The sequence below is a fragment of the Triplophysa dalaica genome, chromosome 4, assembly GCF_015846415.1.
Source record: "Triplophysa dalaica isolate WHDGS20190420 chromosome 4, ASM1584641v1, whole genome shotgun sequence".
Classification (NCBI taxonomy): domain Eukaryota; kingdom Metazoa; phylum Chordata; class Actinopteri; order Cypriniformes; family Nemacheilidae; genus Triplophysa; species Triplophysa dalaica.
Genome location: NC_079545.1, coordinates 21,752,923 through 21,765,547, shown reverse-complemented (window position 1 = coordinate 21,765,547; position 12,625 = coordinate 21,752,923). Strand labels below are relative to the sequence as shown.

Sequence of the window (12,625 nt, the reverse complement as noted above, 5' to 3'; positions counted from 1 at the left end):
GTTATGTTAAGGTTATAGCCCCATTTCCCTTTTATCATTGGTGGGGAATTATTAAACCTGATACCCTCAATGCACATTTGAAACTATTAATGGAATGTTTAACAAGAAGTTGCTAGCAGATGTGTTCTTTGCTAAACAATTGATGATAGCCACTGATGATAAAGGCTTTCGTTGTGTCCCAAATGACATTTTTTATTTTATTTATTTTATTTAGGCATTTGGCAGATGCTTTTATCCAAAGCGACTTACATTGTTTTATCCTATACATTTTACATAGGTATTTGCAATCCCCTGGGATCGAACCCACAACCTTGCGTTGTTAACGCTACAGGAAAGCTATAGGACATGCTATATATTATGCGCTTAAGGAATTCACCATTAAGTGTACGAATTTTGAAATGGAGTGTCGTCTCAAATGCAACACAACTAACTGGAAGCGCCTTCCCAGACGGGGCAAATGCAACCTACATAAATAAAATCAGTTTCAACTAAATTGTACTTTTGATGTAATTGGAACCTATTTTAACCAACATTTAACCTTCAGTGACCATCAGACTGAAGCGCAATGGCCTCTGCGGGTGAACTTTACTCACAGTGCCTCTCTTCCGCTATATGTACAGCAAATCTGTGACCGTTGAGTGTGTGAAGTGTCCAGGTCTTCCATACTTTACATTTTTTGGTTTTTGGGCATGAGGAACCCCAAAAACCCCAGGATGAGCACCCCCTTCTGCCCTCACTAACAACTCTTCCAGCAGCAACCTAGTTTTTCCCAGGAGGTCTCCCATCCAGGTACTGACCAGGCTCAACCCTGCTAGCTCCAGTGGGCAACCAGTCTTGGGCTTCAGGGTGATATGGCTGCCGGCCATATAGGCTAACTGTGTTAGCTCATTAGCTCAAACATACAGTAATACTGCAGCATGAATGAAAGTTGTGAAATTGGGGGATGGTGTTGGCCTCCATTGAGAATAATCATTCATTGTGTGGGTAATTGATGAAATGAATTCACAGCATCATATGAAAGACAAAAACATGTGATAGCTCACACCCTCTACAACACACATGTGTGACAGCAGATCTATTTTTAACTTCGGTGTTACTTTTGTTGAATGAATGCTTGTGTGGTTTTATGTTTTTTTAACGGAAAGCTATTACAATAATTAGTTTGCAGTTTTTTTAGGAAGACAGATTCTAAAATTAAACAACATTCGTAAATTCTGTTACATTTCAAAGGTTAGATTCAGGTGTTGGAAACCAGCATAGAAAACCACCGTAGAAGAAAACACATCTGTGTAATTGTAAATTTTACATTTTTATACTCAGTCTTGGTTATTCAGAAATTGTTAAATCTTTCCCAACTCCAGTTTAATCATCCAGTATCTGAGTTGAGCAAAAACATTTACTAAGGTTTAAACTGTGGCTGTATAATATAATAAATATATAACTGCCTTCAATATTATCATTACAGATCTGGGTCAGCTCAGTCACGGCATTGAATCTTGGTGTGCGGGAGTCTCAGGGACAGGGCTTTATCAAGATGACGATCTCCTCGTGAACCAGCCCTTTGATACCCTGGAGACAGAGAACAAAGATGCTGATGGAGAGGAGAATATTGTGTATCTCTGAAATGAACAAGCTTGAGTTGGTTTCGAAACAAGGACTTGAATTTGCATTTTAAGATTTGAACCAGAACTTCTGTGACATTCTCTGGACTTTATAGCACTTATGTCTGTGTGAGACATAGGTTACTCACTGTCGAGACATAGGATACTCACGGTCTGAGTGGCTGTAGTTTGCTTTATAGCCTGGATGCTACAATGAGGTCAGGCACTTTCAGCACAGTCTTAGTGCTGAAAAAAAACAATCCCACCCAGCTAACTGTGCAATGTAATTTTTGTTCCTTGTCTGTTAACAGTAACTGGACAATAAATGACTGACTCTTTCTTTCAGCAGATAAACAACAACTGCCCTAAAGCATTCAAGTGTAGGTTATTATGCATGCATGGTAGCACATGGAATCACACTGTCACCTCTTTCCAATTCAATGTCACACACATTTGGAAACTGGTCTAACACGTTTATATGAAGAATATGTCATATGTGTTCTGCCGTATTCCTCTAGAATAGAAGTTCAGTGATTATCATGCAGGTGTAGAACTCATTCCCTGTTTGTCAGAGATATACAGTAGTAATCTATATTCATATTTGCATATGCAGTCATATTCTGGAAGGTCTCCTCAGCACAGAAGCATTCTCTAAATACGTCTCTAACCACATCTAAACTGATCTCTGAATATATTGCCATATTGGCCTTAAGGCTTTTTTGCATTTTGCAAGTGTCAGTTACACACAGGTGCCGTTTCATTGTTTTATGTGGATCAAGACTGTCATTATTTTTGGTTATGGATATATCTTGCAAAGCATAAATTTAACTCGCACTTCAAAGGCCCTATTTAATTCAAGCCGTGAGTGTCATAAGAAAACTATTATCACAGACAAGTACTGGGGTTTAACATGCACTTGAATAAAACGAATAAGAATTATATGTCTATTTTGTTTTTTTAAATGATATAATTGTACTGAAAATATACAGCTTTTTCACTGCGCATGAAAACTTGCTATATTTTGTGTTGTTTCTTCCAAAGCATAGATTTTATTTATTGCTGATACTTTAAAGAACAAGTTTTTTGTACATAGAGCATGTTTTGTATAATTGTTGTATGTAGTTTGACTGTTGTATCAAAGGTTAAATGTAGTAAATATGTTCTTGCGTTCATTTAAAGCTTTTTCTTGTTTCTTCATATCGTCGGTGTCCTTCAGAAACCTTCATGAAATGGAGATTTTACGTGATTAAAATACTATGTTGTCAAAGTTGACAAGCACTTTTTAATACTTTTTAATGGTTAGATATTTGCAAAACCCAGAGAAAAACATAAAGGGTGAAATGTTTATTTTATAAGCACCATGATATCTGATGATAGAACATAGTTTGCTGTCGATGAAAGAGAATTGCTTGGGACAAATTAAAGAATATCTGAAACCCATTTTACTTCTGTATTGTTTAATGATATTCAATAAGAAAAATATGCACTGTAAGGCAGTACTTTTTTCAGTACATAAGCTTTAGAAACGTGGTCTGTGTATGACAGGTGGTTGAAAAAATTAAAAGTTGGTTAACGGCTGAATTTACAGATGTGTCGTTTTAACATAATGGCAAAAGGTTATTGGGAGATTTTTCCTTTAAAATAATAATATGTTAAATAACTAGTTTTAGTTACTCTGCCGAGAAACTTCATTACTGTATTGCGTTTGTGTAATATTGTTTATAAAACTGCAGGAATATAAAGGACGAGTGACGCATATGACAGCCAGAAAACGGGTTAAAGAATTGAAGGAGTCAGGAAAAATGGAATAGCAAACAAAGATTCTCATGAGAATAATTCTGAGAGTGCAACCCCACTGATAAAGAGTTAAGAAAGTCCTCTGTATATCACAAACTTAAATTGTGTTATATTTCGTAGCAGTAATGGGTATTTATCTTAGAGAAGATAAATAATGGTGAAGGGACTGATCATATTTCCAAACAGCAGCTCTAGAACCAACTGTCAGCTTTATAATCCACAGGAGTCTTACAACAGTCTGTCAAAGTCAGAACACATTCTTCAAAGTAATGACACCCATACTGGAAGACAAAATGTTACACAAATGACAAATGAATTTCTTTTGAAAAGTAAAGTTTTCAACTGTGATGTGCAGTGTAAATTGACATTTAACTGTTGAAAATTAAGTTTAAAGCACATAGTTTTCACAGCAGCGAAACACTTTCAGAATCTCTGAAGCATCTCTCTCTCTCTCATTATTCCGAGACTTCTAAAGGTTATATGCACACAGCTAGGGACTGACAAGTCGATATTTACCGCTGCTGAGTAATGCGTCTCTGGACGAGGATAGTAGTCACCCGTGCTAAACGCCTCCCAGTGGCACAATAATGACTTTAGAGGGAGTTCCAGTGTAAACCTGTCACCCCCGCAAATAAATAACAGTCATTAACCAGCATCCCACCTATGGCACTTTTACGAAACAAACTCTTTTCCTCTGCATATTCTACATATTAGTGTGACGGGTGTGGTACTTCATCTCCTCTGTGCTGCAGGAGGGACAAACATAATGAATGTGAAAAATAGCTAGGTGGCCCAAGTTCTGTCTTTTATTGGGGTTTAAATATGAGGCAGAAGGAAATGTTATTAGACAGAGGACAACATAAACACTGTGGGATGCTTTTTTGCAACTCTGATTTGGTTCATTACCAAAGAAAACAACATTTTCTCTAAAAACATTTCTTTAAAAGCTTGTGGGATATTACTCTAGTGGTATGGTTGTGACTAAGCATTCAAGGGATCAAATTCTGACAACATTTGTTCTTCAATAAATCAATAAATATTAGAATATGGTATAAATTTGAATTAGTTAAGATTCACTCAACTAACTACTAGTTTTATGGGCATTATACTGTACCGTACTGTACATACTTTAAAATACATTTGGTTTTCTCACCAAATATTTGTGTTGGGTTTATAAAGAAAGGATTTGAGAATCTGTTTCAATATTTTTTTGACATATTTTTTCAAGAACCCTTAACACCAACTTGCATATGAATCAAAGCTACGGATTCATTCGTGTCTCATCACACACAGATGCACACACACGCACCTCTATCTACAGCTACAAAGGTGCGTATCTGTTTACTAAACACACAGTAATAACATGCACACAATCCTGAGCTTTGATGGAGGGCAGAGCCTCGCGGCAAAACCACGCAATCATGTGTTTAGCACTCATTTGCTCTTTCATTTCTTACTAATCCCCCCATTCCTCAGTTCTCCCTTCCTCAAGGGCGTCTCAACTGTTTTTCATCACCTGAGACGTGGACGTCCCAATTTGTCCCTCTATAAGACCTCCCAAATACGCACACACACACGAGCACATATGTCAGGCATTACACCTCATGAGCTCAGGTGATTGGAGGATTGAGGTTTGACTGAGGGATGGTCACTTTTGTCCATTGATGGCGATGGCTCAAGCAATGTTTTGAAGTCTCATTGATTCTGCTGCTAAAGTCATAATCATTCTTGTGAGATTTTTGTCATCGCAGCTTCCAAGAGGCATCTTTTGCAGCGATAAAGGAAAACTGTGTTTAGGGATCGGATTTTAACACGGGCCAGCGAAACACATGTACGCACACAATCCGATCTTTGTCCGGAGGGCATGCTGAAGTAGGTATCTTAAATAGTGTTACTTACGTTAATCCTCCGAATACCAAAGCCCCTGAATCAACAAGACACGTATTCATCAGTTTAAAGGACTGTATTTGTCAAAACTGAAACGGTCCTCGAGTATACACACCTTTCAGTCGGAGATAAGCCACCATTTTTCACCTGTCACCGCAAATGCGCAGACACATACGCAAAGCTGAATGCACTTTTCTTTAAAACGCATCCATGTGTTTATTTAATTCTGAGGAAATGTCAGTCAAGAAAATACCAGTGAATGTCAAAAAGAGCGAGAGAGCAGGAGAGAGAGAGAGAAATGGGACCGTTTAGGCCTACCTGTCAGATAAAAGCTTTTAAGTCTTTAGTGTTGAAGGGTGTGTACAGGCACTTTGAAGTGTTTCTGAATTACTGTCTTTCTCTGACAGCTTAGGAAAGGGATTCTCCCAAGTTGTTGCTTTAATAAATCAACATTAAATTAACCACAAAAATACAAAACAGCACAGAAACGATAACCGTAATCTTAAACCCTGCTTTAACTAAAATGCCTTTAATTTGACAGACATTACAGCTAATCTCCAAAGATTTCACAAACTTTGCTACAAAAATGTAATAATTACAGACATCAATAAATATGACATTTTTGTAAATGAAAGAATTGGGGGAATGGTTTCTAAATTTTTTTTGAATGGAGATGCTCAGAGATGACATATTTTTGTAGGCTAACCCGGAAGTAAGCGTGCACTGTTCCCTCGACCAAAAGCCATGCATTTTTCTCATAGATCACAAAAAATAAGATCTGTGATTATTAAATGTTCATGATGTTTACACGTTTTGTCTATCAAGATAATCTTACCGATTAGCACAGTATTTGCTATTTTTTAACCGTAAATACAATCGGCAGAAGTAACTTAATACTATAAACAGACTGAAGGTAGCTCGATATCAACATCACCACCATCAAGCCTCTGACAACTCTTTGAAACTTTATTAAAAATGTGCTCAATTACTCAGTGAATGAATCCCCTTCAATGATTTTAAACATTTGTGCCCCTGTTGCATTATTTGTGAGATTTATATGCGCGATGACGTCTAATGTCCCCTCCAAAGGAAGTAGTGGCTTTTAGCAAAGAAAACAATAAAGGTTTAAAAAATGTAAAGCGGGTTATAACTGGTGTGTTTCATGTCATAGATTAAAATGTGAAAATATTAATATATTTAGATTATTTTGTGTGCTACAGACCTAATTTCGGGCGATATACCAAAAACCCATTCAAAAACCCATAGACTTTGGAACCGGAAGTCTTAAAATGCTAACTCACTTCCGAGGTTTGCTTGCAAAAATACTTCATCTCTTTGCCACTCAATTCACCAGTCAGTCAGGAGCCATTTTTCGTGGTGCTGCTAACTGCAAACAAGACCCTCAGAAATGAGGGAAATCTGTAAACCCCAAACAAATTCTGGACATTTTTTGTGTGAGAGACATGCTGTGTATTTACCACAATAAGTATAACATAAGCAAACTCCTTTATCCAAAGAAACAGTCAATTTAAAGTAGCTATATATACTAGATATATAGATTTAGACCTCTTCAAAGCATGTGAACACAAGTCAAGAATCACCTCAAGTTTTCATTTTAGTAATCTTATAAACAGTATTTAATTAAATCTTATTTTTTTTGCGACGTTTAAAGTTATTTTGGACCAGCGTTGTTTACGTTTTCTGAAGTGGTCTATATATTTTTAAATAATATTAAAAAAACTACAAAACTCACCTCAGCCTGTCACTTGCACACTGCATCAGGTAAAATATCGAACAGGACCTCGATCAAGACTGTCTTTGATTTGCCACATTTTATCTGACAATTTTGACAAATGTAGACACACATTTGTGAAACTTTTTAAAAGAGACATATATATATAGCATTTCTGTCTATTCAAAGGTAACTAGATGTTTTTTTTTAATAATTTAAATCAAATTTTTATCATTTGAAATGTTAATATCTTTACCTTATCAATATAGAGTAACAATTTATGGACCAGAAAGGTCACTTAACACGTATGTTAAATGAACAATCAACATGTGTCAAACATGTGAACAAAAATGAATTGAACTGCATTCTAGTGATCATGTCTAATAAGCAGAACTGATGCTTTGTGAAACAAAATAGCAGCTGCAGTTTTGGTGTCTATTTAAATTTGCCCCTCACAAAAGACACACAAACACATACAGTGCACACACACACACACAGTAATTGATAGTGTTTGGCCTTTGCGGCTGAAATACATGAATACATGTATTGGATGAATACACTCACACATACTCAACCTTTCAACATGTCACAGTGCAGACAATAACAAACACACACACACACGTGTGCACACGCCTGTCGTCACTCTATGTGTGTCACTAATGGTACTTTCAGTGGGCCGCTGCAGCCAGACTCAGCTGTTCATGAGAGAGAAAGAGATAAAGACCCACAGGAGAATTATTGACTCTGTATGACAACATGTGTGTACGTGTGTTAAGGTACAAGAGCAGTGTGACCTCAGTAAGGTTGTGTAGAGTGCTTGTCTATGGGTGGGGGGTCATCAGAAAGTGTCAGGGGAAATTGCTTGTGTTTATTTGTGTGTATGAGAGCTTTATTGAAGAGACGTTTTACTAATGTGTGTGTGCGTAGCTGGTGGATAAAGTGTGTGTGTGAATGTGTGGAGGGGCTTTAATAGGACTTTTTGTGTGCTGTTTGCTTTCACCAGCGGGGTAGCATTATGAAGCCTGCATGATTGAAGATGAAGGAGTTCAGCTGACTACAGTTATTACCATCTGAGTCCACCCACCTGCTCCCTCAGCGGTGAGCTTGTGGAGACGGCTTTGTTCCCTAAAATCTGTATCACACCTATTGTGTCTCAGTACGGATCGCATGCGTGTGAGTCTTTCTTTGCGCCTTAAGCTTGATGACAGGTTCCTTTTTTACTCAGGCAGTCACAGGGCAGCCGATAATGGTTGTTCTGATTGGGCTGTCACTAGGACCCGTCGTAACTTATTAGAGATTGCACGGTCTATCTGTCTTCATTAAGTCTAGCAACTCTCTGGCCTGCATCCTCATAAAGATATCCTCATATATCCTGAGGGGTAATGATACCACATTTCATGTTTTACCACCTTGTCCTTGCTTCTGCAATGTGTGCACTTTACAGTTCTTGTGAGGGAATCTAAAAATCTTACTTCAGAAGCAGTGGAAACCAAGTGAAACTTTTTATAGTCATGTTTTCCTCCAAACTTCGCTGCATAAATAGATCCTAGAATGGAACAATATATTGCATATAATGATCATATTTTTTTAATAAATCCAGGTTGGATCCCACGATGTACATTATAAACCACGTGTGTGATCATAAGTTTGTGACTAATAGTAACATTCCCCCCAAAACCATCACAGACAACATACGTCTTGTATCTACAGCAAGGTTGAGATTAACTTGAACCATGAGCTCCTATTGCAGTATCCACAGTATGTTATAAAACGAATCTTACCTTTAAAACATGTTTTTGGAATAAACACTTTCTGTCATTATCATCATGCTCTGTTACAGCTGAGGGACTGGTAGCTTTAAACCAAGTGTCAGATATGAGCACTGTGTGTGACCTCCGAGCAAATGTTTAATATCTTATGAGCCCAATGATCCACAAAGATTGAAGCTGTAATAAAACATTACATCACCTTATTCACGCATCCCAACAATGTCATTGAGGAACTCCAGCAGGCCGTTCATCAAATCGTTATGATGAGAACTCTGCAGGAGGAAATGGTTTTTGTGTTAAACAATGACGGACGTTTCACACATGGGCCAATTTAAATACTAATGCTGAAAAACTGATCAAAGCATTTATGTACAATGCATATGCTAGACGCGCCACCTGTTTTTCGTAAAGCCAGTTTGTAGAATTTAAAAAAAATTCACTTTACAAACAATAAAATACAGTTTAAAGGAGCAATGTGGAGATTTTAGCAGCATCTAGTGGTGAGGCTGCGAATTGCATATCTGATATGTGGATAGTAGCTAATTCTATAAAGCCTGGCTCAGATTACAGGATTCTCGGCCAGATTTTACCCCGATTTCCCCTCCTGAGAATCTTCGAACCTCGATCGGGTCCGAGTTCGGCCCAGATTATAACGTATTGTGAGGCGTTCCCAGATCTAAAAATCATCTTTATTTTCGGCAGCGACAATTGTTTTCTTGCGTTATTTATTAACACTAAACTTAAGCGGCTCGTCCAAAGGACAGTCATAACTTCAGCACTAGCAAAAGAACATTATAGCATCCCTGCTCATAATACGTTCCCGCGGCTTTGGACTGACAGACAGAGAATCATTCAGAGCGGGACAAAGACACAGCATTCCAGGATTGAATGTTACACATCTTGCTACAGTTTTGCTACAGTAACGTATAAAGCCCTTGCTATATTTGCTACAGAAACATTTGCCTTTCACCGCAGATACGCCGTAGTACAGTTACAACGGTACAGTTACACATAGACCTGTTGCACAGCTGCTGCATTTCCTTCATCTATGGTGGAATTACACTTTTTTTCATAATAGGACAAATAGATAAAGTGAAATTAACTGCATTGTCCTTCTGCTTACTTCTGATTCCTGGTGAGATGACGTTAGAGGCGTCCTCGGGTATGATCATCTTAATATTCTCCTGTATTTGGGTGTCTTAGAATGTCTTTTGGTGTGCAATTATGAAATAAAACTTCCACTTTTTGCACTTGCTATCTTTAGTCTTATTTATAAAGACAACTTTACCCCCCAAAGTTTTTCTGAAATGCTAGTTTGCAAAGGGCAAACCTATTTTAGTAGTGCTATATAAGAGATTCAAATGTAGATGTGATGTCAACATCACAAAATCGGTTACTATTAACTCTTTTATGAAAACTGCATTGTATGATTCTATAGATATGTAAAATATGTGTAGTATATATTTTGTTGGACACTGATGAGTGTGAGCTTGTTTAAGAATTTAAATAAATAATCTGCCAAGATTCTTTTTATGTGTGTGCTGCAACCAGATTTTTAATCTTTCATGATTTTAAAACTCATGTAGTCTGAGCCAGGCTTTAGGCAATAAAATGCAATATAATTATATACATTTCTGTCAACAGATCCTCCTAAATATCACGCACAGCAGCTACTAGGTATTTTGGTATTGAGGCATTTTCTGAAACTCCCTGACATCTTCGATTACGCTTCTTTGGATAAAACTGAGAAGCAGGAAGTTCGGGAAAACGCATCAATTTAATTTCATTGCTGCAAGCAGAAAATACTGAAATATTTATGAGATCTTATTTGTGTCACCACTGTATTCTCTCATCTAAAGCTGTCATTGGTCAAGGACAATGCAGTCCTGGAAAAACCACAAGGTATGTGTACTGTGATTACCAACTCTGATCAGATATGCAGTTCAGTCTTGATTCAAGATCGTGCTGAGCGCAGCATCGCTGAATGCAAAGTGGTAAATGAATTCCTATCGTAAAACACCATGATCTAAGATTACATGCATACAGAATCATTTGCGTGCCAAAACATCCATTTACTTTCATCCAATGTTGTCAAAGTGCTAGCCGTCTTCACGCATAAATTTCAACTTTATTATCCACTTGACAATATAGCACGATCTGTGGTACATTACTAACAGTTCAATGCACAGGGCGCATTTAACATAATTTACATTAATCCACAACATGCATTGACTAATGAACAACCCATGGGGTGCCATTAATCTGCTATGCAGATCAATATGTTATGATACATCCATTTCTCATTCTCTTATTTTCTGTTTCAGCATGATTTACTGGTATGACAAATGATGGTGCATTTGTATTGCTTAGCCAGTAGCCGGTTCAGCAATATCTACTGAACTTTTTTTTTCTCTCTTTTATCTTTTTCTCCCACAGAGATAGGTGGGCGAGGACAGCGCCGGCAAGAGATGCAGAATAGTAATTTCAATGATTTCTTTATAACAACCCAAGGCCTGGTAACAGTGTTCAGATAGCAATGGATTTATCTTCATTTGCAGAGAAATAATCTAGTGTTTTCATATCACAACTCAAATATAAGTTTTTCAGACTGGTCCTTTATTGTAAATGCAACAGCACTGCTGTTAAGAAATCTATAGGGTGGGTATATATATATATATATATATATATGCATCCACAATGATATAAAGATCAAAAAGATGTAGTTATATTGTAACATAAATACAGCATATTCAGTAGAGGTCAAAAACATGATAAGAAAGATATTAGGAAAAATGGTCGTAGCCAAACAGTTCTTGGACACCATTGACTACCATATTAGGAAACACTGGCTTAATAAATGTCTTTGTTCTGTTAAACACAAAAGAAGCAAACAGTTCTGAGGCACTTTTGACAACTATTTTAATTTTTCCTACTATAGTGGTGGCAAAGAACAGTTTTTTTCAAGCGTCCAAACATCTTTCTCTGTACTCATCAGAACAACAACATTTCTACAGATTTGGAACAACTCGAGGGCGAGTAAATGATGACAAAACTTTTTTGGGTGAACTATTCCTTTATCTCCACAAGGGACACAAGAGACAAAAACAGATGTAATAGAAACTAAACTAAACCGATATAACCCATACTTGAGTGAAAAGCTTTTTAAATTATGTTGAATTCTTCTTTTTTTTCAATTTTGAATTTGAATCCCAAACTTTAAAACCATGCCCCCAGATGTTTTAAATGCAAGACAGAGAGTGAGAGAGACTGAGAGGCAGAGAGACGAGTAGCCTCAGGCTAACATTCTCTCTGTTGTCTGTATGGATAAAGTAAGGCAAAGATTAGTGAGTGACTTCTAAAACATCTCCGAGGACTCACACAGAACACTGGAGGAATGAGAGAGAAGTGGTGCAGCGCCACAAAATAATGTAACGTCTGCTCAATGCTAGTGGTGTGAAATTCAAACAACAATGTCCCTATCTCTGCGTTTCTTTGACTGAAAACATGCACACAGCAAAATCATAAGCAACATTTTTTCAGAGGAGTACAAAAACACTAAGACCAAACACAACTAAACTGTTAAAATAGATCTGGATGGCGTTGTCTCCTGACTCTAGTGTTGAAGTAAAATATCTCTGTGTACTTGGAACAGTCATAGTGGAACTTGAAAGCATTATAGTAACACTTTCAAGAGTGTTACTATAAAGATCTAGACAGTAGATTTGTTTGAAACCGAATTTGAAGTTTTGAAGTTTTGAAAGTTTTTATTGCAATATTGTTACTGTCCCTATTGTAAACTACAAAAACGCAAATTTGTGAAAACAGTGACGATATTTGTA

The 12,625-nt window shown here is 37.1% G+C and overlaps 1 protein-coding gene across 6 annotated transcripts in view; it reads left to right on the top strand.

Moving 5' to 3' along the window:
* The window catches only part of arhgef28a (Rho guanine nucleotide exchange factor (GEF) 28a), a 54,445-nt gene extending 51,672 nt beyond the window's left edge, over positions 1-2,773 (top strand). For all 6 annotated transcript variants that reach the window (XM_056747246.1, XM_056747247.1, XM_056747249.1 and 3 more), the window contains one exon: positions 1,466-2,773. In XM_056747246.1, coding sequence (XP_056603224.1) covers positions 1,466-1,623 — 158 coding nt within the window. In that variant the 3' untranslated portion in view covers positions 1,624-2,773. The remainder of the gene's footprint in view (positions 1-1,465) is intronic.
* Positions 2,774-12,625: the final 9,852 nt, after the last annotated feature.